The 22,761-nt window shown below is 36.1% G+C and overlaps 2 protein-coding genes across 5 annotated transcripts in view; one reads left to right on the plus strand and one right to left on the minus strand.

Annotated features, from left to right (window-relative positions):
• LOC105318956 (tetratricopeptide repeat protein 28) overlaps positions 1-16,962 on the plus strand; it is a 47,908-nt gene extending 30,946 nt beyond the window's left edge. For all 4 annotated transcript variants that reach the window (XM_011416289.4, XM_011416291.4, XM_066079363.1 and 1 more), the window contains 14 exons: positions 3,722-3,869; positions 4,132-4,404; positions 6,447-8,753; positions 9,358-9,498; positions 9,687-9,964; positions 10,192-10,441; positions 10,851-11,016; positions 11,283-12,582; positions 12,701-12,932; positions 13,043-13,119; positions 13,268-13,376; positions 13,522-13,629; positions 13,879-14,087; positions 14,212-16,962. In XM_011416289.4, the coding sequence (XP_011414591.3) occupies positions 3,722-3,869; positions 4,132-4,404; positions 6,447-8,753; positions 9,358-9,498; positions 9,687-9,964; positions 10,192-10,441; positions 10,851-11,016; positions 11,283-12,582; positions 12,701-12,932; positions 13,043-13,119; positions 13,268-13,376; positions 13,522-13,629; positions 13,879-14,087; positions 14,212-16,392 (7,779 nt within the window). In that variant the 3' untranslated portion in view covers positions 16,393-16,962. The remainder of the gene's footprint in view (positions 1-3,721; positions 3,870-4,131; positions 4,405-6,446; positions 8,754-9,357; positions 9,499-9,686; positions 9,965-10,191; positions 10,442-10,850; positions 11,017-11,282; positions 12,583-12,700; positions 12,933-13,042; positions 13,120-13,267; positions 13,377-13,521; positions 13,630-13,878; positions 14,088-14,211) is intronic.
• Positions 16,963-18,911: 1,949 nt separating this feature from the next.
• LOC105318955 (uncharacterized) lies at positions 18,912-22,746 on the minus strand. The gene is made up of 7 exons (XM_011416288.4): positions 22,529-22,746; positions 21,552-21,776; positions 21,282-21,373; positions 20,685-20,864; positions 20,238-20,296; positions 20,015-20,142; positions 18,912-19,816 (listed from the first exon to the last, which is right to left on the minus strand). The coding sequence occupies exons 1-7, from the start codon at positions 22,688-22,690 to the stop codon at positions 19,526-19,528; spliced, it is 1,137 nt and encodes a 378-aa protein (XP_011414590.1). The 5' UTR covers positions 22,691-22,746; the 3' UTR covers positions 18,912-19,525.
• Between the last annotated feature and the right edge of the window lie 15 nt (positions 22,747-22,761).

The following is a 22,761-nucleotide window of genomic DNA, read 5'->3' on the forward strand; positions in this document are numbered from 1 at the left end:
TTCTGATAAAAAGCAAGAAAAGGACCTGTTTGTAGACATTGTTTTGAGAATCCCCAAAAAGAGGTTCACATTGTTCATAAAAAATAACCGAGTTATCATGTGTTTTCCTTCGCATGTTTCTGACCAGTTGAGTTCAGGTTTCTGTATGACAAAGGCATATTACAACAAAAGGCATCATAAATCAGACAGAATGCCAATAGTTAAATCTACCTCTTTTCATTTAAACAGACATTTATGGACTTTCAATATCCTATATGGTATATATCATAAATGATGAAAGTTAATAACAACTGTAAATTAAAAAGTTTATGTAGAAATCCATTGACAGAGCGGCTCTTTAGTAGACCCCCGCATGGACTTTTTCTAAGGGTCCCTTGAAAACTTCCATCTACTCCCAAAGAATTTTCATTCAGTGTATATAGGTTTATATCGAACTTCAAACAAACACAATATCTAGGATTTTATCTCATTTTGTAACATCTGCAGGTATTCATTTGGAAAGTTGTAAAAACAAATGTTTCAAAGTGAATGATGCGATGCTGCGTGTGTTACCAAATGAAACATCCTGGCACTCTTTCCCCTATTTCTGCATTGCTTGTCGCCTGATTCATATTTATTTTCAAAAATTCAATATTAATTCTTTCCTATATATGAGATTTTATAGTGGCTGTAAGCTCTAAGGTTATTTATTGAAATTTTCAATATATATGGGTATATCAAAATAAAAAGAATAAAATTATCTTGACTGTTTTCAAGTTTATCAGATTTATTGGTTGATATATACACCTAAAACTGATAATTTATAACATTTTCACTCCTTTTTCCAATGAACATCACTCTTGTAGACCTCAAAGATTCATAAAATAACAATTATGGAGGTTTCATTATAAGCAAGTAAATGTGTGATTATGACATACAACACCTGGTTGGTTTCAGACAGTAAATCTTTATTACATGGTACTTTTGCACTTTGATGTCACAAATTCATAAAAGGAAGGGATAATTATCTTTTGTAGGGACACAGATTATCCTCTTTCTCTATGTTGGAGTGAAGGCATGCATATCTTACAAGCTGTATATTGATCTCTAAACAAACATCCCCAGTTTGCTAATAAGTTTATGTAGTACGTAATGGAAGAAATTTTAGACTATTTGGAAAACACAACAAATGTTAAGAATAGATCAAACGCAAGCTGTTTTACAACTTGTAAATATCAAGAGGCTCTACTAGAAATGTTTCATTCTTAAACTGCTCAAAATTGGGACTTGAAATCTTGTTTGATTGTATATTGGGTATGTAAACCCACAAAAACATGACAAAGTGATGAAGCTTTCAAAGTAATCTTAATCCATCCCCAATTATTGGCTTTACCGATAAGGTGTATTATATACATGTGTATGTTACAGGGATAACTTATTCATTGAATGGTCAAGCATGTTTCCTCGCAGTCTTAAACATTAAATGTGGCAATTCACGATTTTGATATATATTTTTACTGGTGGACTAAATATCAATACAGGTACAATGGCTGATCCCCATTTCAATATTGACAGTAGGTCTTTTATCTTAGAAACTGGTCATTCTTAACTGTTAAACGGTCTCCGGATTTTAATTTGTAAATTGTTCTTTGTGATTGCAGAGGATTGGGAGCTATTGTGATCCCCTGTTTGTTCTGGCGGCCTTGTTTGGCAAAATGACCACCCAGTGCAAACTGAACTCACTCTAACCTTAATTTAATTTGAAACTTACTATTGAGCAGGGGAGATAAATCTATCAGCTGTTGACTAATGTTTGCCCATTTAATGATTGATTGCAATGATGTAGAGTTAAAAGTTGAAAAAAGGTGAAAATAATTTATCTAAGATGGGAATTTAATCAATTTCAATTTGTCTACTTGTCTAATGGTTTTATACTTAAGAAGGAAATACTGTTCTCAGCTGTTTTAATGTTCTCTCTGAGGAAGAGGAAATTCTTTCACAGTTGATGTACAATGAAAGAGGTCCAAATAAACAAGAGATTTTTTTGTGCTAATGTCAACTTGCTTCTTTGGGTGCTACAGTTTATCAGAGCACCCTTTCCCCTTGGTATAAAAAAAACTCACTCCCCTTTAGGTTTAATTCCCCCCACAAATTCTTTTGCTGGGATATTCCCAGTAGTATCGAAACACAGGAAAAAAATATGCTGCATTATTATTGTGCTGAATGATGTCATTGTTGGGTAGATCAAATTTATCGATAATCGTAAAGTAATATTGAAGTTAACGGAGGGCAGCTTAGTGCAGGAAGCTTTTAGAAGTTTTCTACCTGAATACCGAATTAGCCAGGTCTCTAATGAACTGTGTTCTTTGTCCCTTTTAATTCTTGTCATACTCCATTGTTTTTCTTAGTGTGCGGAGTCTTTTTTGGAGCTGCAATGCACTTGTTCTTTTATCAGAAATGTCACCGTCTCTTTGTCTTTTGTGCCTCGTCGGTTGTCGTGTGGCGACTTGATTGATAGAGATCTAGCGAAACTCAACAATCCAGTAACTGTCTTATCTGCAATCACTAAAACTTTCCCTTTTGTTGTTTTAAGAGTTGAACTTTATGGCTATAATGAACGAGTTTTGTTTGTTCAATTGACTATTACAAGCACATTTTCGAGGGCTCATCTTTTTTGGCAGAATTTTACAGCAACGTGTTGGAAACGTGATATACTAGAAGGCTGATAACTATCTTGTTCACTCGTTATAACCATTTACATTTACAACAGTTAGATTCCATCAATCTTACTAGCTAAACATCCTTAGAGATGCGTACAACATTCCAATCACCTCTGTCATGTAGAAGTGTCTCGGTAAATATTTGACCATTTAAGAACAATAGAAAACATGACAATCCTTTGTAGTAAGTAACGACTTCTCTCAAAGGAAGTATGGTCAATTCATCTCGTTCTTAATCGAAGCGAATGTTGGCCTGGCACACGTATTAACGTAGCAATTACAAAGATAAAGATCGGATAATTGGAGTGAACAAGAGTATACCCTGAATGTGTTTAATTAACAATAAATTTTCCTATAGATTTATGATATTAATTTGCTTTTGATCAAGAAATTTAAGATCTTCTGGTGGAAGATCAAAGAGAACTCGACTCTGTCTGCACGTGTGTAATGATATACCAAAGGGAACCAGGTCATTCTCGCGTCCAATGAAAATACGGACTCTCTCTAGTCATAATAAATTATACTTAATTGTTGATAGTGTCACATGGAAACATCTTTTAAACTATATTTGTGATCAGAAAATAATGAAAAAATATGAAGAAAAACAATTAAATTAAGGAAAATGAAATAAATCATTATTGAGTCATGGATAATTATTTTTAATATTAATCCTATCTTGCTTAATATTGACATTGAATCTTTTATATATGCTTTACAATTAATGTATAAGTTGCATGTGTGGTCACCCGTCAGTACACAGAATACACTCAATTACTTATAATTGTCAGTAAGAATATGTTTGATATAGAGTTTTTAAAATAAATGTAATATTTCTACCTGATATTTCGTATCTTATCCTGACTGAAGATTTAGAGTAGAGGTGGTTTCCGATTCACAGTACAGCTAAAAACTTTACATAAGGTTTAATGTGGAAGTTTGTAATTACGAAAAATTATGTCTTTGCAATTGAGAAGAAATTGTTTTAAATTTATTTAATTCGTGAATATCTTTTTTCTCCTCAGGCCTACCTACGGGAGGGGGTAGCACTACAGAACTTAGGACAACATGGAGAAGCACTGGCTGCGTTTGGGGCGGGGCTGGCCCAGGACGCTAACAACACCAATCTTATAACGGGACTCATTGATGCTGCTCTCAAGTCCCCTCTCAAAGGTAGACACAACTTTAAAGCATATCTATATCAGCTGGAAAAACAGTTTTTCAACGATTGAAGAATTTTCTTTGATTCATAAAAATCTACCTAGTAACATTTTAAATGCTTATTTATTGTAGTACTGTAATTTTTTAACACTATTCTGTTCTGTTTTCAGAGTCTTACAGAACTATAATAGAATTTTTTAATTTTGATTGATTTTAGTTATGTATATGATCTTTAACTTAATTTATCTTTGAATTTTTTCTTTCTTCTTTCCAGACAAACTTGGACCAACATTTAACCAGTTGCAGAAGTTGAAGTTGAATCAGAGTGCTTTTGTGATCATCTCTGTGATTGGTCAGGAGCTTTTGGCAGCGGGCCACTACAGCGCTGCAGTGTCTATGCTAGAGGCTGCACTGCAGATAGGAACATGCAGCCTAAAGCTTCGAGGATCGGTCTTTTCTGCCCTCAGCAGTGCCTACTGGGGGCTAGGGAGCATAGACACCGCCATCTCCTACATGCAGCATGATCTCTCTGTGGCCAAGTCTCTTGGTAGGTATAAAATGTGACATGTACAACAGGAAGCAGTTTAAAATTAATTATGATAAGACTTCAGTTGAGATGTGAATGCTTTCATAATTAAGTAAGCCAAAATAATTTTTGCAGTTATTTATGCAACTGTCATTGTCTGACATTTTGCGGTATACTAATGCAGCAAGTCTTGACAGATATTCACACTGACAATATGCATTGGGGTTTTACATTTTGAAAGAAAACTCTTTGTATTTGCTTGCTGTCCTCAAATTATTTGATAAAAGTATATATTGGTTTTAATTTTTTATTTCTCATGTGGCCATTTATAATATTGATTTCCATTATTCAAACAGTGACCTAGTGTAAAAATATCCTCGTATTAAGCCATCAATATCAAAACTGTTCGAAATTGTTCGCCCACAATGTGTTCCTCACTTGAAACATTGTAATACATTTATACAAATTTAATGAAAATTGGATCTTCAAATTAGGTGAGATAAAAATTCCTGGAATGGACGTGTTCAATAGAAAATAACACAAATTAAATCAATTCAGCGAACGGGGGAAAATTACCTTTGCCTTGTAGCTACTTTTCTGAAATTGTATGCCACTAGAGTTGGGAACAATTGTTTAATTTTCATATTTTGCAACCAAAAAAATGAGAATAGATTCAAAGCATTAACCTAATTAGCTGGCTCTGCTAATAGCAAGTCAATCTCTTTTTTAACACCTTGATTGGCCCCGGAGTAAATTATCATTGACTATTATTATACAGGGGGTAAATAAAATTTACTCTTTTTCCTCATGTCAATCTTTTGCAGCCTTATGCTAATTGAATCGGGGCTCATGTTTTTTCTGGGTCCAAGTTTAATGTTTTGGCGTGCTTCCATTTTGTAAAGCGAATGTTTATTCAGTTGTATTTCGCCGACTTTCCAAAAGAAGTGTACACGTTCGTTGTGTTCCTTTTAAATCTACAATCAATTATTTGTCCCAGTTTGCTTAGTGTATTTATGATATTTTAATTCTTAAGACCATTGTGAGGGATGGTTTGAATTAAGTAGATAATTCACTGCTAAAATGATCTTGATAACCGCCGGGGGGCTTACTGGGGTACATTTTACTCAAGTATTAAGTCCCCGAAACATAATTGACCAATGTCGTTGAAGGGAGATTACTCCAGGCAAGTGCGGGCTTTGAAGTATATAAAAATAGGCTACTAGGAATACTGTTAATTGAATTGATAGTATCAAGGATTTCTCACTTTACAACAACATTTTGATTAGACCAGCAAAATATGAAAATTCCTTCAGGTGTTCCAGTAGTGTCAATGAAGAAACGACACAATTCCTTTTCTTCTTTGCAAATTGTGTTTAAACACTTGTGGACTTGCATGCATTCACCGAGATCTCAAACCCTGATTGATTTTTCAGTGTTTGAAATTCCTGAGGAATTGATAGGTGTTGTCAGAATGTCCATTAATATCTGATATAAAAATGCATTTACTGTTGTCAAGACTGTACATAGTCACCAGATTATCATTCCAAGACGATGATTTTGTGATCTAGGATATATTATCCACCAGTTTAAGAAGGGTTACAAGGTTGTTTTTAACACTTGAGGTTTAGAGCAAAATGATCTGATAATATTGCTTAATTTTAACCCACAAGTATCCTATCAATGTTCTCTTTTATCTTGAGCATATCAGTACAAAGGTTTGTCAGATATTCTGAATTTTAAACCTTGTCATTGAAAAATATGAAGATGACATTCTTCGACAGATAAGATTAATCAAGTACTAGTGTAGTAGTTACTTACATAAATACTTATTTTCAGCCACATTTCATTTTCCCAAACATATTTTTTTTACCCCCAAACCCCTCTCCCCCTTCCCCAACCCCCAACCTCGTGAAAATCTTTAAGAATATGATTACCGGTATTGCATATTTCATGTGTGAAATCATGAGTTGAAGTTGGGTTTGTGGTGAAATTAATTTTTGGTATGAAATGGAAAGAATTAAACTCAGCAAAAGACAATGCTAATGAACTCGTAATTTTTGTAGGTGACCATGATGGGGAGTGCCGAGCCTATGGTAACCTGGGGTCAGCGTACTTCTCCAAAGGTCACTACAAGGAGGCGTTGTCCAATCACAGATACCAGCTGGCACTGGCGATGAAACTGAAACAACGCCAAGCAGCCGCATCAGCTCTGGGAAGTCTGGGACATGTTTATACTGCCATCGGAGACTACCCCAATGCTCTACAGAGTCACAAACAGTGTCTGTTCCTGATGAAACAGAGCGGTGACAAACTCCAAGAGGCAAGGGAGATCGGCAATGCTGGAGCAGTGTACCTCGCAATGGGAGAATTCAGTAGTGCGGTGGAATGTCATAATAAACATTTACAAATTGCCAAAAATTTGAAAAATAGTGTGGAAGAGGCAAGAGCGTATAGTAATTTAGGAAGTGCATTCCATTACAAAAGGGATTATCAGAAAGCAATATCATATCATAGACAGGTTCTTCAGATAGCAGAAGACAGGCAGGATAAGACCCTGGAAGCTAGGGCTTATGCTGGTCTTGGTCATGCTGCTCGATGCATGATGGACTATGAAAACGCAAGGAAGTACCACGAGAAACAGCTGGACAATGCTTTACAGACAAAAGACAAAGTGGCTGAAGGACGCGCTTGTTCTAATTTGGGAATTATTTTTCATCAGCTTGGCCAGTTTAACTCGGCTTTAAAACTTCATCAAGTGCATCTTCGCATTGCAAAGGAGCTCGGTGATAATGCTAGTCAAGGACGTGCCTATGGAAACCTGGGAAATGCATACTGTGCTTTGAAAAAATACGAGGAGGCTGTGAAATATCATAAACAGGAATTACAAATTTCTTCCCAAGTGAACGATCGTCATTCAGAAGGAGCAACTCATGGGAACCTTGCGGTGGCTTATCAAGCCTTGGGGATGGTAGATAAAGCCCAGTTCCATTATTCCACTCATCTTAATATTTCCAAGGAACTCAAGGACACTCCCAGTGAAGCCCGGGCTCTGTGTAACTTAGGAAATTTTCATAGTTCAAGGGGAGATTACTCTAGTGCTGTGAGATTCTATGAGCAATATCTTATGTTATCACAGGAGCTACATGATTCTGAAGGTGAAGCCAAGGCTTGCTTTAATCTTGGATATGCTCACTTTGCTCTAGGCAATCACCTAGAGGCAGTGAGATACTATGAACAGGATATGTCAATAGCTCGGGAATTAAAAGACCAACTGGGCATGGCCCGGGCATATTGTAACTTGGGCCTTGCCCACAAAGCTTTACATGACTATCAGGAATCTTTAGAGTGTCAAAGAAATAGCTTAACTATCATGAAAGAAATCAAAAACACTAAAGGAATTTTCCGAGCCTTGGGAAATATCGGTGATGTGTTGTTGAAAATTGGTAATGTGAATGAAGCCATTGCTATATACAAAGAACAGCTACAAATGGCCAAAAAATCAAGCAGCAAAGATCTTATAGCAACAGCATTTGGTGCACTGGGTGCAGCCCATAGGAATCTTGGACAGTATGACAAAGCTCTTGGTTACCACACCCAGGAACTTAGCATACGACAGGACATGGACGATCGTCGTGGTGAGTGTAGAGCTCATGGGAACCTTGGAAACGTTCACATGTCTCTGGGACATTACATGGACGCTTTCAAGTGTTATGAGGAACAGTTAGAGAAAGCTAGGGAGCTACAAAATAGCTCTCTAGAAGCACAGGCCTCTGGAAATCTTGCAATAACCAAAATGAACATGAACTGCTTTGAGGATGCAATAGGACTATTCGAGCAGCAGTTGGCCATGTTGGAACAAGTGAGCTGTGCGGCTTCAATATTCGACAAAGGACGAGCCCTTGGCAATCTTGGTGATTGCTACGAGGCTCTTGGAGACTTTGACGAGTCTGTGAAATGTCATGAACAGTATCTTGCGATTTCTCAGCAAGCCAACAGTTTGTCAGATCAGGACAAAGCTTACAGGGGACTGGGCAATGCTCACAAAAATGTGGGCAACCTTCAACAGGCCTTGGTGTGCTTTGAGAAGAGGCTTGTGGTAGCTCATGAACTCAACAGTAGCTCGGCAAAAGCATCAGCCTATGGTGAGCTAGGCTGCTTGCATAGTCTTCTGGGTAACTTTGAGCAGGCTATTTCCTGTCTGCAGCACCAGCTGACCATCGCCCAGGAGATGGGAGACAGGCGGTGTGAGAGTGAGGCTGCCTGTGGTTTGGGAGGAGTTTATCAGAGCATGGGAGATTACGACAAAGCCCTAGAGTACCATCAGATGGACCTACAGATAGCTGAACAGACACACAACTCCACCTGCCAATGTAAGTGTTCTTATTATGTTAATTTCTAAAGAAATACTCTTGGTCTGATATTATTAAATCAAGAAATTGTTATATTAGAGAAGTAAAAAGATATCGGATGTACACTTAGTACCAGCAAACATCATAAGACCTTTTTATTTTTTTTCTTCCTTTGATGTAAATTGGAAAGTGGAATAAAAAGATGTTAGTTCCCATTTAATTAGATGTCATAATTACATACTAGTACCTCAGTCTATAAATTATGCAACAATTTTATTGAACAAAACATTTAATGCTTTGTTAAAAAGATATGAAAACTTCTTCATTATTGGAAACCAATCAATATCTTTATGGAAAAACTCCTATCATAGTAATTGAAAGATTTGATCCAAATTCAAAATTATAAGAAGCCTATTATTAAAGCAAAACTATGAGAGCAGTATGAAAATGAAAAATTTAATCAAAACTTGAAATTAATGAGTTTTACTGTTCCTTTACTGGTTATATAATATTTGCAAAATAAATACCAGAAAGGATATGCATTGGTTCTGATTTTGCAGTCAAAGCAAACATAAGAGCTAAGAAACTTTGTTGAAATTTATATTTGATTTGATTTGATTTTTAGGTCGAGCCTATGGAAATCTAGGTCTGACTCATGAATCACTAGGAAACTTTGAGGATGCAATACAGTACCAAGAGCAACACCTGAGTATAGCCGCTCAGCTAAATGACAGGGTGGCTAAAACACTGGCTTACAGCAGTCTGGGTAAGCATGGAGATTTTATTGTTTTAACCTTCATTTATCGGTAGCTTCTTCCTTATCTTTATTTCTTGCAGCTATGGTCTAAGTGCTTTTTGCCATTAAAGCCTACACATTTATAAATAGACAGGATTTCATGTTGATTTTTTGTCACCATTATGTAGTTTTTAATGGCAGTTGTATGTATTGTCTAGGTCGTGTTCACCATGCACTCAATAACCATTCACAAGCCGTCGAGTACCTGCGGCAAGGTCTCACCATCGCTGAGCAGTTGGGAAGAAGGGAGGATGAGGCGAAGATCCGCCATCGCCTTGGTCTGTCCCTGTGGGGTAAGGGAGATCTGGATGAGTGTCAACAACAGCTGTACAGGGCCACTGACCTGTTTGAGAGCATTAGGAGAGATGGGCAGCTGAACAGCGAGTACAAGATGTCCCTGTTTGACCTGCAGACTGCCTGTTATCAGGCTCTACAGGTAAAACAAAACTGGATAAACCAGACTAGTTATGAACCATATTTGTTGACACAATCAGATATGTCAAGGATTTTGCCAACAATATCATGTCTCTCTCAGAGGGAAATGTTGTTATAGTGTTAATTCATACATGATAGTGGCTTGTTGTCTTATCAGAAAAATAAATTGGCTCTCAGTGTGAAGTTTCTCTCTAGAAAACTGACAGCTTTTCTTTCTGTACTCTGCAGCGAGTTCTTGTTTCCTTGAATCGACATGAGGAGGCGCTCGTAATGGCTGAGCGAGCCTGCACTCGAGCTTTCATCGACTACCTGCTGGAGAGGCAGGCAGGAAGTGAGGGGATGTTCCGGAACGATATAGACCCCGCCCCCATCACATGTGACCAGATCGTCAACACTGTCTCCAAGCAAAAATCCCTGGTCCTCTACTTCTCCATTGCAGCTGGTTATCTGTATAGCTGGCTCCTGACTCCTGACAATGGTAGGCATAATAAAAACCAAGTACAAAGTGAATAAAATAAAAGGGTGTAAACCATATCAGATATTGTATTCAGCTGTGGTCCCATTAAGAATATCACATATTGTCCCCAGCAGCAGATTTTACTTTTTCCATTCAGCTGAGTTTACATGCTTGAATAAAAGATGAATAAAAGTATCCACAAGCAAAATCTGAAATAAAAATGATGAGTTCATGATAGATGATTCACAGGCAGTTGAAAGTGTATCAATACCAAGATTTCTTGTCTGAGAAAAATAAAACATTTTTTTTTAATCTTGTATCAAAATAAAAAGTCAAAGATCTTATAGGTTCTCAATAATTGTTAGATATCTCAAACTTATTTCTTAAGGCAGTTTATACAAGAATAATTCATATGATAACCTTTCTTCAGGCATTGTGAAGTTCCATGAGACAAACATGTCTGAGCTCGAGACTGACTATGGGGAACACAGTGACACTCTGAGTATGAGGAGTGTTAATTTCGGCTCGTGTTCCGTGCTGGACCAGTATGTAGGCCATGTCCGAGAGTCCATGGGGATAGAGAGCCACACCCAGAAGTAAGACTTTTACCGATACCATATGTTTTTCTAAACATAAAACTGTGACTCCCTAAATGAGTTAATATGTAGAAGAATTCAAAGATTTATGGACTTGTACTGGTTGTTATAAGATTATAGGTGGTTACAGAAAGAAGTTTTGTTAGTTCATGCATAAAACACAAAAAAACCCAGAAAAAAACCTTTAAAATAATCTTATAGATTATTAGAAATACTAGCAAAGGTTTGGAATATGTAAGAAATAAGGAAATATTTTTTTATTTAAGGAACAACAGCAGTCGTGAGAGTGAGACGGACAGTGAGTCAGACGATGTCTGGCAGCAGCATCTGGAGGAGCTGGGTGATAAACTCAATGCCGAGAACGACAGGACCGGATTCCTCCGGATGGTCAACCGGAACCACAAGCTGAACAGCAGTAACTACAGTCTGAGCAGTATGTTCAGTCTGTCCACCAGCTTCACCACCAATAGCTTCAACATGCACAGAAAGTCCAGTCTACGCATGAAGTCCCAGGCCTCAACCAGGGCTCCTCTCTCTGTGTTGTATCAAGTGTTGATCGCTCCTATGGAGGAAGCCATCGCCACTGTGTCTGCAGAGTGGGGAAGTGGGCCCATTGATCTAGTCCTGGTTTTACAGGGAGAACTGTATCTCATTCCTTTCCCGGTGCTTCGAAAGGAACAGAATCAGGAGTACATGTTTGAACGTTTTAATTTGAGCATCATGCCGTCCGTAACTGCTCTTGCTAATGGCCAAAAGCGTGACCGTCATGGCCGACCTGTGATTGACTCTTCTGGAGCTGTGATTGTTGGAAGTCCAAAAATGCCTATGTCTGTTAGTCAGGGGTGGTGTTTCAAGGATATTCCTGGTTCTGAATATGAAGCTAGAATTGTGGGAGAACTTTTGACCAGCCGTCCGCTTATTGGAGCAGAAGCCACAAAAGCTGCTGTCTTGAACCAAATAGAACAAGTTGAAGTCATCCATTTTGCCACTCACTTATCATGGAAACTTTCCTCAATTGTGCTTTCCCCTGGTGACAATTTGACCACCCAACACTCTTTCCCTACAATTGATTCTGATGATAGCTCTAGTGATATGGGAGGCTTTGATGGACCTTCATTGTCAGAATATCTCCTCACAGCAGCAGATATTCTAAACCTCAAACTTCATGCAAAATTGGTTGTGTTGTCTTCAGGTTATACTGATGACCGTGCAGGTCGTATCAATTCAGACGGTGTGGTTGGGCTCACAAGAGCCCTTCTTAGTGCAGGCGCCAAGTGTGTTCTCTATTCTCTCTGGCCAGTTCCTGATGCTGCAGCCAAGCTTCTGATGAGGAACTTTTACACTGCCCTCCAGGAGGGTCGTAAAGTGACACAAGCCCTGTCTCATGGAATCAAGTCTGTGCAGTCCACCAAACAGTTCTCGCACCCGGCAAACTGGGGAGGCTGGATACTGGTGGGGCATGACATTAAGCTCAGTAGCAAGATTGCTCTGATGGGACATGCCATCTGTGAGTTATTGCAGTCCCAAAACCAGTGTAGAGAGGCCATGAGAGTTCTCCTTCATTTGGTAAGATATAGGAAAATTCATTTTTTATCAAGTTATTGTTCAGGAAGATATTTTTTCACAGTATTCTTTATCTTTTTAGTGAAACAGAGAGTTAATTATGTGGAACTCTCTATTTCAGATTGAGAAGTCTCTACAGAGGATCCACCAGGGTATAAAGAATTCCATGTACACCACCTGCCAGTCCATTGAGAACAAGGTAGGAGGGATTCCAGGCTGGAAGGATCTACTTCAGGCTGTAGGATTCCGGTTTGAGGCAGCAAGGAATGGGTTGCCACCAGCAGTGTTCTTCCCTCAGACTGACCCTGGGGACCGCCTCACCCAGGCCAGTGCCAGCCTACAGGCTCTGCTAGGTGTGTACAGGGTCCAAAAAGAAAGATAACTTAGTTTTAGTTACATGAATATTTTTAGAATAGCTTTGCTTCCATTTATACTGAGATTTATTTTACCTTATTTTTTCCAGGTCTACCTCCAAGTTGTGTGACTGCTCTGTCCAAATTCCTTCCAAATTATGAAGCTGGCGAAGCTTACATTCTTGTGGTAAGTTCAATTCAATAAAGTAAAATTTGGATTTTAAATTTTTTTTAAAGTTATCCTTTTTTTAAGACAATTGAAAAATTCTTGATCACCGGTACTTTATGTTTCAATCATTTCGTATATTAAGATATTATTTGCTGCACATTTGTAGATTAGAGATATTCTGAGCAAGATGGCAGCTAAAGAATCCAATATTGATGCAATCATTTGTGTCAAAATATGGCGCATGACTGGTTGTCATGAATTCCTGGCATCTTTAGGTAAGAATTTTGTCTTTTGATAGATAAGTTACATGTACTGGGGTATCTAGATCCACAAAATATATACAGTATATTTTTGATAATTTAAGGTATCAGTTTCTAAATTTCCAAATCCCTAGTGTAATTTTGTTTTATTCTTTTGCAGGTTTGGACTTGGTAGAAGTTGGAAAAGATGAAGTCACTCTGAGGTTGGGGAAACAAGCCAACCGCCGCCAGCTGCAGTTTGCCTTACAGTCACTGGTGGCTGTTTTTGGTAAGTATCAAGTCAAGTACAAGCTTACAGGTTTTTGTTATGTATACATGTAGCTTATAAGATAAAAAGATAATGATTGATATACCGGTAAGTTTTAAAAAAACATTGTGAAAATCCCTCTTGGTTTTGTTGTTTTTACAGGTTTTTATTATGTATAAGTCATATAAAATGTAAATAATTGATATTAGTACATGTATTGGTAATGGTATGTCCGAGAATCACTGTTAATTTCGAGGGTTTTTTTTCTAGACACCCAAGAGGCTCCAAAGTCCCTGTCTGTGGACAGCTCGAGCAGCCTGGAGAGTCTGTCATCCTCCCACAGTGGCTCTACCTCCACCTCCAACTTCTCCAAGGGAAGCACCCCTCCCCTCTCACCCAGGGGCAGCAGGAAGAAGTCTCTCTTCAATCCGGCAGAAATGGAGAAGATGAGGATGAATAAGATGCAATTGATGTATCAGGTTAGTAAAACAGGTTGAACAGTTTTTCATAAATGATAGCAATATTGATCATGTTGATTTCTCTTTTGGGCAAATAGATTTAAAGTACATGTATATAAATGTATTTTTGTTTTCTTTTTTCTAGGGAGGGCTTTCAGGAAGAAAGGTCAGCTCAAGACGAGAGAGAACGGACCCATCAATCTACCTCAGTCACCAGAATCGGATCCGGAACATGTATGGACCATCTGGCACCACCCTTTCTCATCACTCCCACCATAACGATATTCATGAACTCCAGGAGATCAGTGAAAACAGTGAGAGTGAGACAGACGGCCATACCAGTTCTGGAAACAGCTGGAAAGAATGCAGAATGACTGTGTCCACAAACTCTGACAGTGAGTGCAGCACTATTCCGGATGCCAGAACTCCGGACCGTGATATGTTACACTCCAGTACGGAGCATTATAGTTTGTCGGATGGATTAATCACTGGTACCCAGTCTCCAACCAGTCAGGAGTACACTTATTCGTATCCAGGAAAATCCAGTCGGAGTGTCCGAAGTGTCGGTTCTGATCACTCTGAACATGAGGAGTACAATTTCAGCAGACAAAATAGTGGATTTAGTGACATCAGTGTCAACAGTGGGGATATGTCACGCCGTCCATCAAACTTTGACAGATACGACATCCACAGAAGCTCGGATGTGTCAAATATTAGTAGTGCTTTCGAGGTCGAACCTCAGAATTCTTTGTCAGATAGTGGAAGTGATATGTTTCAACGGAGTGACGCTCTGAGACAGTCGGACATGTCTGATACCAGTGGAATTAGTGATGCTAATGGATTACCCAATGAACTTCCAGAAGCAATGATCAATAAGAATGTGGAGCCTGTGCCAAATGAGTCTGGATTTCACTCGGAGGTCACCTCATCCAACCAGAGTGATGCCAGTCAGCAGAGTATTGATGTGACTAAACTCACTCACAAAGAATTAGCAAATCGGATTAATGCGGATGTGCAAAATCACAGGGAAAAACTGGAACTGTTTCAGAAGGAGAGTCTTGCAACGTCCAGACAAGAAGCTATGGCTTTAAGGAAAGAATTTCATACTAGTTTACAGCATATTAGTGGCACTCAACAACAAATTAATGGACATCCTAGTGATGATAGAAGTGTTGTTGAAAAACGGTCTTCTTCGGAAGGAAAACGACCACCTCCTATTCCTCAGAAACCAAAATCATTCCAAACCTTCATGGAGAATCCTTCACCAAACTCACCTCAAAGTGCCAATGAGAACAATACTCATTCATTATCAGCTCAACAGTTTAATAATGTGAACTCAATAGTGTCCAAAATCAACTCTTTAGCTGCCCCAAAACAGAAACTTCAAACTCCTAATATTTCGGCCTTCTCAAGCTCTTCTCCGAGATCGAAAAACCATCTTCTGAAAAATGATCACATAGTGGATAGGCCATCAATACAAAGTTTAGCAAATGGTAGTGTCACTAGAGATGTTTCCTCTTTCCTCAACTCCATCCATTCACAAAACCAGCCCAGGCCAGACAGTAAAATGAGTGTGAGCTCTTCTGCATCATCTATTGTGACAGTAATTCATAATCCTCAAAAACCTATGACAAACTCACAAGTGAATTACAGACCATCACAAACACCTTCTCCAATGCATAATAGCCAAACTAGTACTCCAGAGATTCCTGAATCTCCAGCCAGTGGAGGAGGAAATGGTCACCCACTTCATGACATAAGCTTTAACAGTTCTCATAGTTCTTTGAGAGGAGCAAGTCCAAAGTCCATACTGAATTCTTCACCCAGCTGTTTACGAGAAATGAATAGGAAACCTAAAAAGAGAGTGAGTTTCTCTGACTCTGAACCCAGTGATTTAGAATCTTCAAGCACACAAAATTCTAACAGGGCTAGTCCTGTGACCCCAGTGAGTTTTCCTATAAACCCAGCCGACAGATATATACCAAACAACGTTGGAACAAAACAACCCATTCGCATCACAGGAAACCACTTCAATAAAACCACAAACCAATATCTACCCATGAAAACCTTTGGAAACGGGAATGTACCATCAGCAATGGACAGTCATTATATGAATGGAACCGTAAGAACTGGGGCTGTTGTCAATGGTAATCAAAAACATAGTGCAATGGAGCCAAGAAATAGTGCTCATCCTACGTATAAAGCTAACATGGCTCCAAACATTGGGAATCCTAGTGGTCCAGGCACCAGAACTTCCGATCAGATCAGACAGCTTTACTATGGACGCGGTGGTAGATCTCAGGTTCTCCAGTCATCAAAGTGCTAATTCTTCTGTGATTTCAATTTCTCATCTTTTCCGACGGAACTTTGCTTTGTTGGATTTATTTGTTTCTTTTTTTTCGTGATAACATGTTACTAAGTTGCTCACATTCCTTATCTTTACTAAAGGTTCCAAATTTAACCAAAATTTTGCATTGAACTTTTTACATGTCAAAGCATTTAATGAGGAGAATTATGAATATTTCTTCATATCCATATTGTTAATGAACTTGTTTACTTATTTATTAATGAAATGCCAAGAACTAGATCTGATTTGTTTATGCATTATGAAGATTTTTAAATCATTGATTTATTCAATGCATTTGATTATAAATTATCACTTCTATATCATTCCACTTGTTTTCTTACATATTGTATTTATTTTTATAATATTTTCATTGTTGTACATATATACGTACCATGATAGTAACTTCTCTTAAAACCCCATCCTCCTCATGCTTGTATATAAGATGCTTTTAATTAGCAATATCTCTATGCATTTTTATGTAACATTTTTTGGGTAGCCCCCCGCCAAAGAAGAGGCTCCTAAATATACAAATAAAATATCAAATATTAACTATACAGTCTGGTGTTTTCATTCTAACAATTTGAAATTATTGATTCAGATATTTGAACTCTTATGTTTTTGAAGACTTTTCACTCTAGCATTAAATATGTAAATAATATAGTCAATATTTCGACATATTGTATACACCTTAACAAAAGGTTGGTTATAAAAATTAATAATCCATATACTCCCTCAGTATCCATTAAGTTCAAGGATTAGCTTAACACAATGAATGGCTAAAGATAAAATTTAACCCACTTTAACATGAATCAGCTGTGCATATCCAAAGAAATCTTTACCATTAAAGAAATATGATGATAGAAACTCCCAATAAACATGCGTCAATATACCTTTGAAAGGATCTATGGAATGCAAAAACATGATAAATTGGCTAGCTATCATCCCCATCCATGTTAATATACCAAACAATTATCAGATATTAACTGCATTTATTATATGAAAGAAAATGAATTTGACTTTAATTTTCACAACCACTGTGCAAGGGTGTTTCTTCCCTGCCTCATTTTTTGTCCAAGAGGATCAAAATATAATGAAAATTGCCAAGGCTGTTTAAAACAAAAATAAAGAATTAAGGACTGAGCCCAGTCTTGGTTTTAAAATTTATTTCAATCTCTTTATACAACTGTATATCTGTACATTTAATAAAAATATGTTCAAATCAAATCAAAGAATAATATTAAACAACAATGTCATCAAATTCAATGTGCCCATTGGGGCACAATTACTTTCTGTAAAAAAGTAAATCAAAATTAAACATCTTACCAGTTATTTCAATTTAAAGTCAAAATCAGTGGAAAGTACTAATGAAATTTGTTTGCAAATTTATCATAAAATTAATTTAAAAAAAAAATTATTCAAGTAGCAGCAACAACATATTGTATATCCCAATATCATGAATATGTATGGGTGGAACATGGGGTATTGGATATATTCCCATTTATGTGCCAAGTATCTTGCATGTAAGCTAATCTAAAAAAAAAAACCAAATACACTTGTATTTCCAATACATTAATGCCCCATACTGCTTTTTTGTGTGTATTCTAATCCCTTTTCCTTGAATATCTTAAAAGTTCTTTGTTATTTCCATTGAGGGTTGACTGAACTTCAATACATTACTCGTCTTTCTAAAATTTGTAATTTAACATTATAACCGTATAATTATGACCAGCAGAGGAAGTCGTATATAAGCCCAGACACAATTCTTTGCTTAGAAACAATATACTTCTTAAAGTCAGTGTTGGGGGAGGGTGTGTATTATATAGAGCATCACATCAACACTTACACCTAATACAGCACCCTCTTTACATGTATCTTCAATGAGGTGTTGATGTAATGAAAAAAAACAGCTTTATGAAAATTATTCTAAAAAAAAATTCTATTAATGGGAACAAACAACAACAAAATGTAAGGAAGATTTCTTTTCCCTTTTATTAACTAAACAATAAAAAAAAGTCAAAAACTTGAGTACAAACTACAAAAGCTTCATTTTCTCATATTCAGTCAACTCTAGAAGAAAAAAATTGATGTAGTTTATATAATAAATTTTGTGAATAGCTTTAACATATGCATCAACATACATGTTTGTTAAATTGCTTAAAATAAATCAAATAAAGAATTGCATGTATGTCAGGTTGCATAATTAATTTGGTTACTGTAATGAATTTAAAAAAAAAAAACCAAAACATGAACTTGAATAATGTAATTGTAAGTCTTGGAATAGAAAGTCAGTATTTGATTTTTTTAACCAATGTACAAAAAAACACATTCTTTATCATTGCAAGGGAGAGAATCATTTAAAGCAATCAAGCAAGAAAGAAATCTGAATACAAGTTCTTGGTAACCATGAAAGCAAAATAAATTGACACTGAGTACTAAATACCTTTGAGATTGAACTCCATGGACAAATAATATGAATTTTAAATGTACTTTTTGATTAAAAAAAAAATGGAAAATGAATATTTGTTGAGATCATACTGAAAACCAGCTGTCTTGTAATACATAAGTAAATCAGTCTTTTCTAAGAATGTTTTTTTTTTAAATAAACAGGAGTTAATTGTTTTTCTCACATTAAAATAAATCAACAACAACCAAAAAAAAAACCACACAAACACACAACAAATATATTGGCTAATATTCAAACAATCTGAAAAAGCTGACTAAACCACCTCTCTCTCTCTCTCTCTCTCTCTCTCTCTCTCTCTCTCTCTCTCTCTCTCTCTCTCTCTCTCTCTCTCTCTCTCTCTCTCTCTCTCTCTCTTTCTCTCTCTCTCTCTCTCTCTCTCTGCACAAAGACAACATGTAATGGCACATCTGTAATGATATCATTGCTTTTTACAAACATATAATAATGGTACCGGTATATAAAAATGAATTTATATGCACAGATCATTCAAAAAGTATCTCAATCTGAGATTATAGCTTTCTTTCACACTTTCATACAGGTACTTGATTTCAAAAGTGTATAAGAGGGGAATGGTATTGGTCAAAATGCCTTATTAAATTAAGTACATGTAATTAGTATATAAGAAATTAAAATAATCTAATGAATGCCTTATGAGAACCAGTCATTCAAATCCATTCGATCATTGGACAACCTCCAAATGTAAAAACAATTCACTCCAATCATCTGGACTATTCGGCCAAAGATGATGTCTTTTGGATAAAAGTTCCTCACTAAGTTAAACGGAGGCGTGTTCAGAATTGTGACCCCCTGACTTTCATAGAACAAGTTGCTAGTCATCTGTGTGAACATGAACACAACAGCCAATTTCATGGTCAAGGGGGATTTCCATGGTGTGATTTGTTCCTCTAGATATTCATCAGAATCCATTGAGAAATCATGCTAATAAAATTAAATTGGTATGATATATGAAATCTGTTAAAATATGGATAAAATTTCAAAGTAAAAATTAATTTCTAGCAAAATAAAATCTATAATTCCATTTATTCATCAATTTTGTTCTTTTTCTAATGAAATTTTTTTTTTAAATTAACTTTTCAATACTTTGAATAAATGAATGAGCATCTATATTCATCTAACCTGCAAGACATCTTTCTTCAGTAAAGCTTCTATTATATAGAGTATGCTGTAGAGTCGAACACCTAATGTCAACAGGAAAAATGGACGCAAAAATTTCATAAGAAATCCAATAGCCATTCCTGCGCTGTCTACAGAAAATTAAAAAGAATATTTACAAAACTTTCAAAAATAACATTAAGTACAAAAGTATTGACCAAAAATCTTTATAACAGAGGGAACCTACCCACAGTGCTATTGAATATGAATGTTCCCAAATAAAACATGGACATCTTTGGGTCATACCTACAAATAAAGAAGTAATCATAAATATAAATTTACGTAATGAATTTATCAATTAATATACATATTCATATTCACATATTGTTTTCATATCAAATAAAATACAATGTACAAAGCTAATAAAATGTATTTAACAAAAATTGCTTCTCAACTATTCTCTAGACCTCAGCAAGGTAAATAAACAGTTTTTCTCTTTAACCTTTGAAGAAAAGATGCATGCAAGTATTACAGCTGGAGAGAATCTTTATAGAAGATTAATTCAGACAATCGAATTGTTTGAAATTATCATTCTCAATTGGTTTTACATTATATGATGAATTCATTTACATATGGACTAAACAGGTGATAAACTGAACAAAACCTTTGATAAAAAAAATAAAGTTCAACTAACTGAAACCAGGTGGAGGGTGTTTTGAGAGGTGAGTTGATCAGAGTTGTCTCCTCTTTCATTGCGTACAGAATAGACACAGTACACAGGCAGGTAAATGCTGCGTCACACAGGATTCCATCCTGCGACATCCACATCATGTTGTGTACCGTCACACACATCACCAATACCAAGAGTAGCAACCTGTAACAAATGTAATCTTTCAATGCAATAAGCCTCAATAGTCTAAATCAAATTTAATATGCTCAAAAATTTATTATGTTCTATGATGACTGTGGAATCATTTTATTCAATGGGTATATTCAAATATATTATAAGTGTCTTTTGAGCTGAATATTTTATGGGTAAACATTCTATCAAGAAAGATGAATTTCTGAGCATCACATCAATTCATAACCAAGATTGTGGGATTCAACTTTTTGTGAATTTAGTAAGTGGTAAGTAACCTAAAACAAGAGAGATCATGAACAATAATGCTTTCACAGTCCTTCAGATAATCTATATCTTTCCATTGCTTTATCAAATTTTGAAAAACCTGTGAAAAAGCATGCAAGTTAAATCTAAAACTGTTTCACATGTGCATGATATTCAGTCACTTACAAATAATGAGTAGTAGATCCAGTGGAGTAAATCTCATACAGGAATGAAGCCATCAGTGCATAACAGCCAGACGAAAATAATATGATGATAAGCTATAATCGTAAAATAAACACACGAGAATTAATATTAAATATCAGGCACAACATTTAATATCAAAGCATGCACTTTCAAAGTAAAAGACAGAGAGAGAGTAAAAGAGATAAAATATCTCAATATAAAATTTTACAAACAAGGCATAATTTTTCTGTAAATTTCATTATTTTTAATTACCTTAAAACCAGGAGAATCATCTTCTTCAATCCTGTCAATAGCCATTTGACTGCAACGCATTTGAAAATTCACAGCCAGAATAATTTCTGTAATCATTAATACTGGTCCTGTAACCCAGAGAAGTTTGTCGTACAACCAGATCATGGGCCATGGAATTAGGTTCACGGGAACAAAGTACACAATAAGAGCCCACAACATGAAGCTAAGGTATGGAACCAAAGAATGCTGAAAGGAAATAAAAGCAATTGCAAAAGAATTCAAATATAACAATATTTTAAAATGAAAAGATAATTCAAAATTATTTGATTTTCCTTTCTACCACAGTATTAAAACTATATTTGATCACCAGAATGAAAAATAAATAAATGAAAAAAATATTTTGGGATGTGTATTGAAACCTGAAGCGGCAGAGGGGGCGTTTCAAAACAGATAATCTGGACATTTTTCATATTAGTGGATGAACATAGTTTGAGCACAAAGGTATTCACTATTATCGAAGTATGAAGTGAAAAGTGGTGGAAGGAAAAACTTGGGAAAGAGTATAGACACTTTCAACAAAATGATTTTCCCATTATAAATAATAAAGATATCTAGTTTTTGTTCCTGTGAATTTCCCATATGGCGAAAAGATAATGATATCCATTATAGGCTATTGAAGAAATCTTGATTTTTTTTTCTTTTACATGAATTTACAATGTACTTCATTGACAGATGCATTTTCCTTTAAGATCGTTAAAAAGTGAAGGAAACAGTACTGGCTGAAACAGACAATAGGTTTTGAATGGAAATATATCCCACGTACATCTACATGTACTATAACACTTGCAGTTTATAAAACTGCAACGATTACATCTACATGAATTAATTAAATATTTTAGATTAGTCTGCATGATGACCAGGTACAGGTTTATTAGATTGTCATTTGTCAACATTAAAACATGTGAACATGTGAAATTGCATGATTGTGCTTTCCTTACCATTGATTTGGGAACGATTTCCCCTGCAATGATATAAATATACAGGAGGATTGAAATTCGTAAAATGAGGTCAATTCCGCAAAATGAGCCATAAACGGGGACTGTCACCACCCACAGGTAAGGTAAAAACTCGATAAGCCACAAAATCATTGGAAAACACATGCTACGGATCAAAACACAAGAAAAATTTAACCGGATTTATGAAACCGAAAGTGAAATTCTAAAACCAAATA

The sequence above is a fragment of the Magallana gigas genome, chromosome 3 (genome assembly GCF_963853765.1).
Source record: "Magallana gigas chromosome 3, xbMagGiga1.1, whole genome shotgun sequence".
Classification (NCBI taxonomy): domain Eukaryota; kingdom Metazoa; phylum Mollusca; class Bivalvia; order Ostreida; family Ostreidae; genus Magallana; species Magallana gigas.

Coding starts and splice junctions, on each gene's coding strand:
- LOC105318955 (XM_011416288.4), bottom strand. CDS start 22,690: ATGTGTTTTCCAATGATTTTGTGGCTTATCGAGTTTTTACCTTACCTG. Junction 21,374..21,551: donor ATGATTCTCCTGGTTTTAAG/GTAATTAAAAAT, acceptor TTACGATTATAG/CTTATCATCATATTATTTTC. Junction 20,865..21,281: donor GGATCTACTACTCATTATTT/GTAAGTGACTGA, acceptor CATTTGTTACAG/GTTGCTACTCTTGGTATTGG.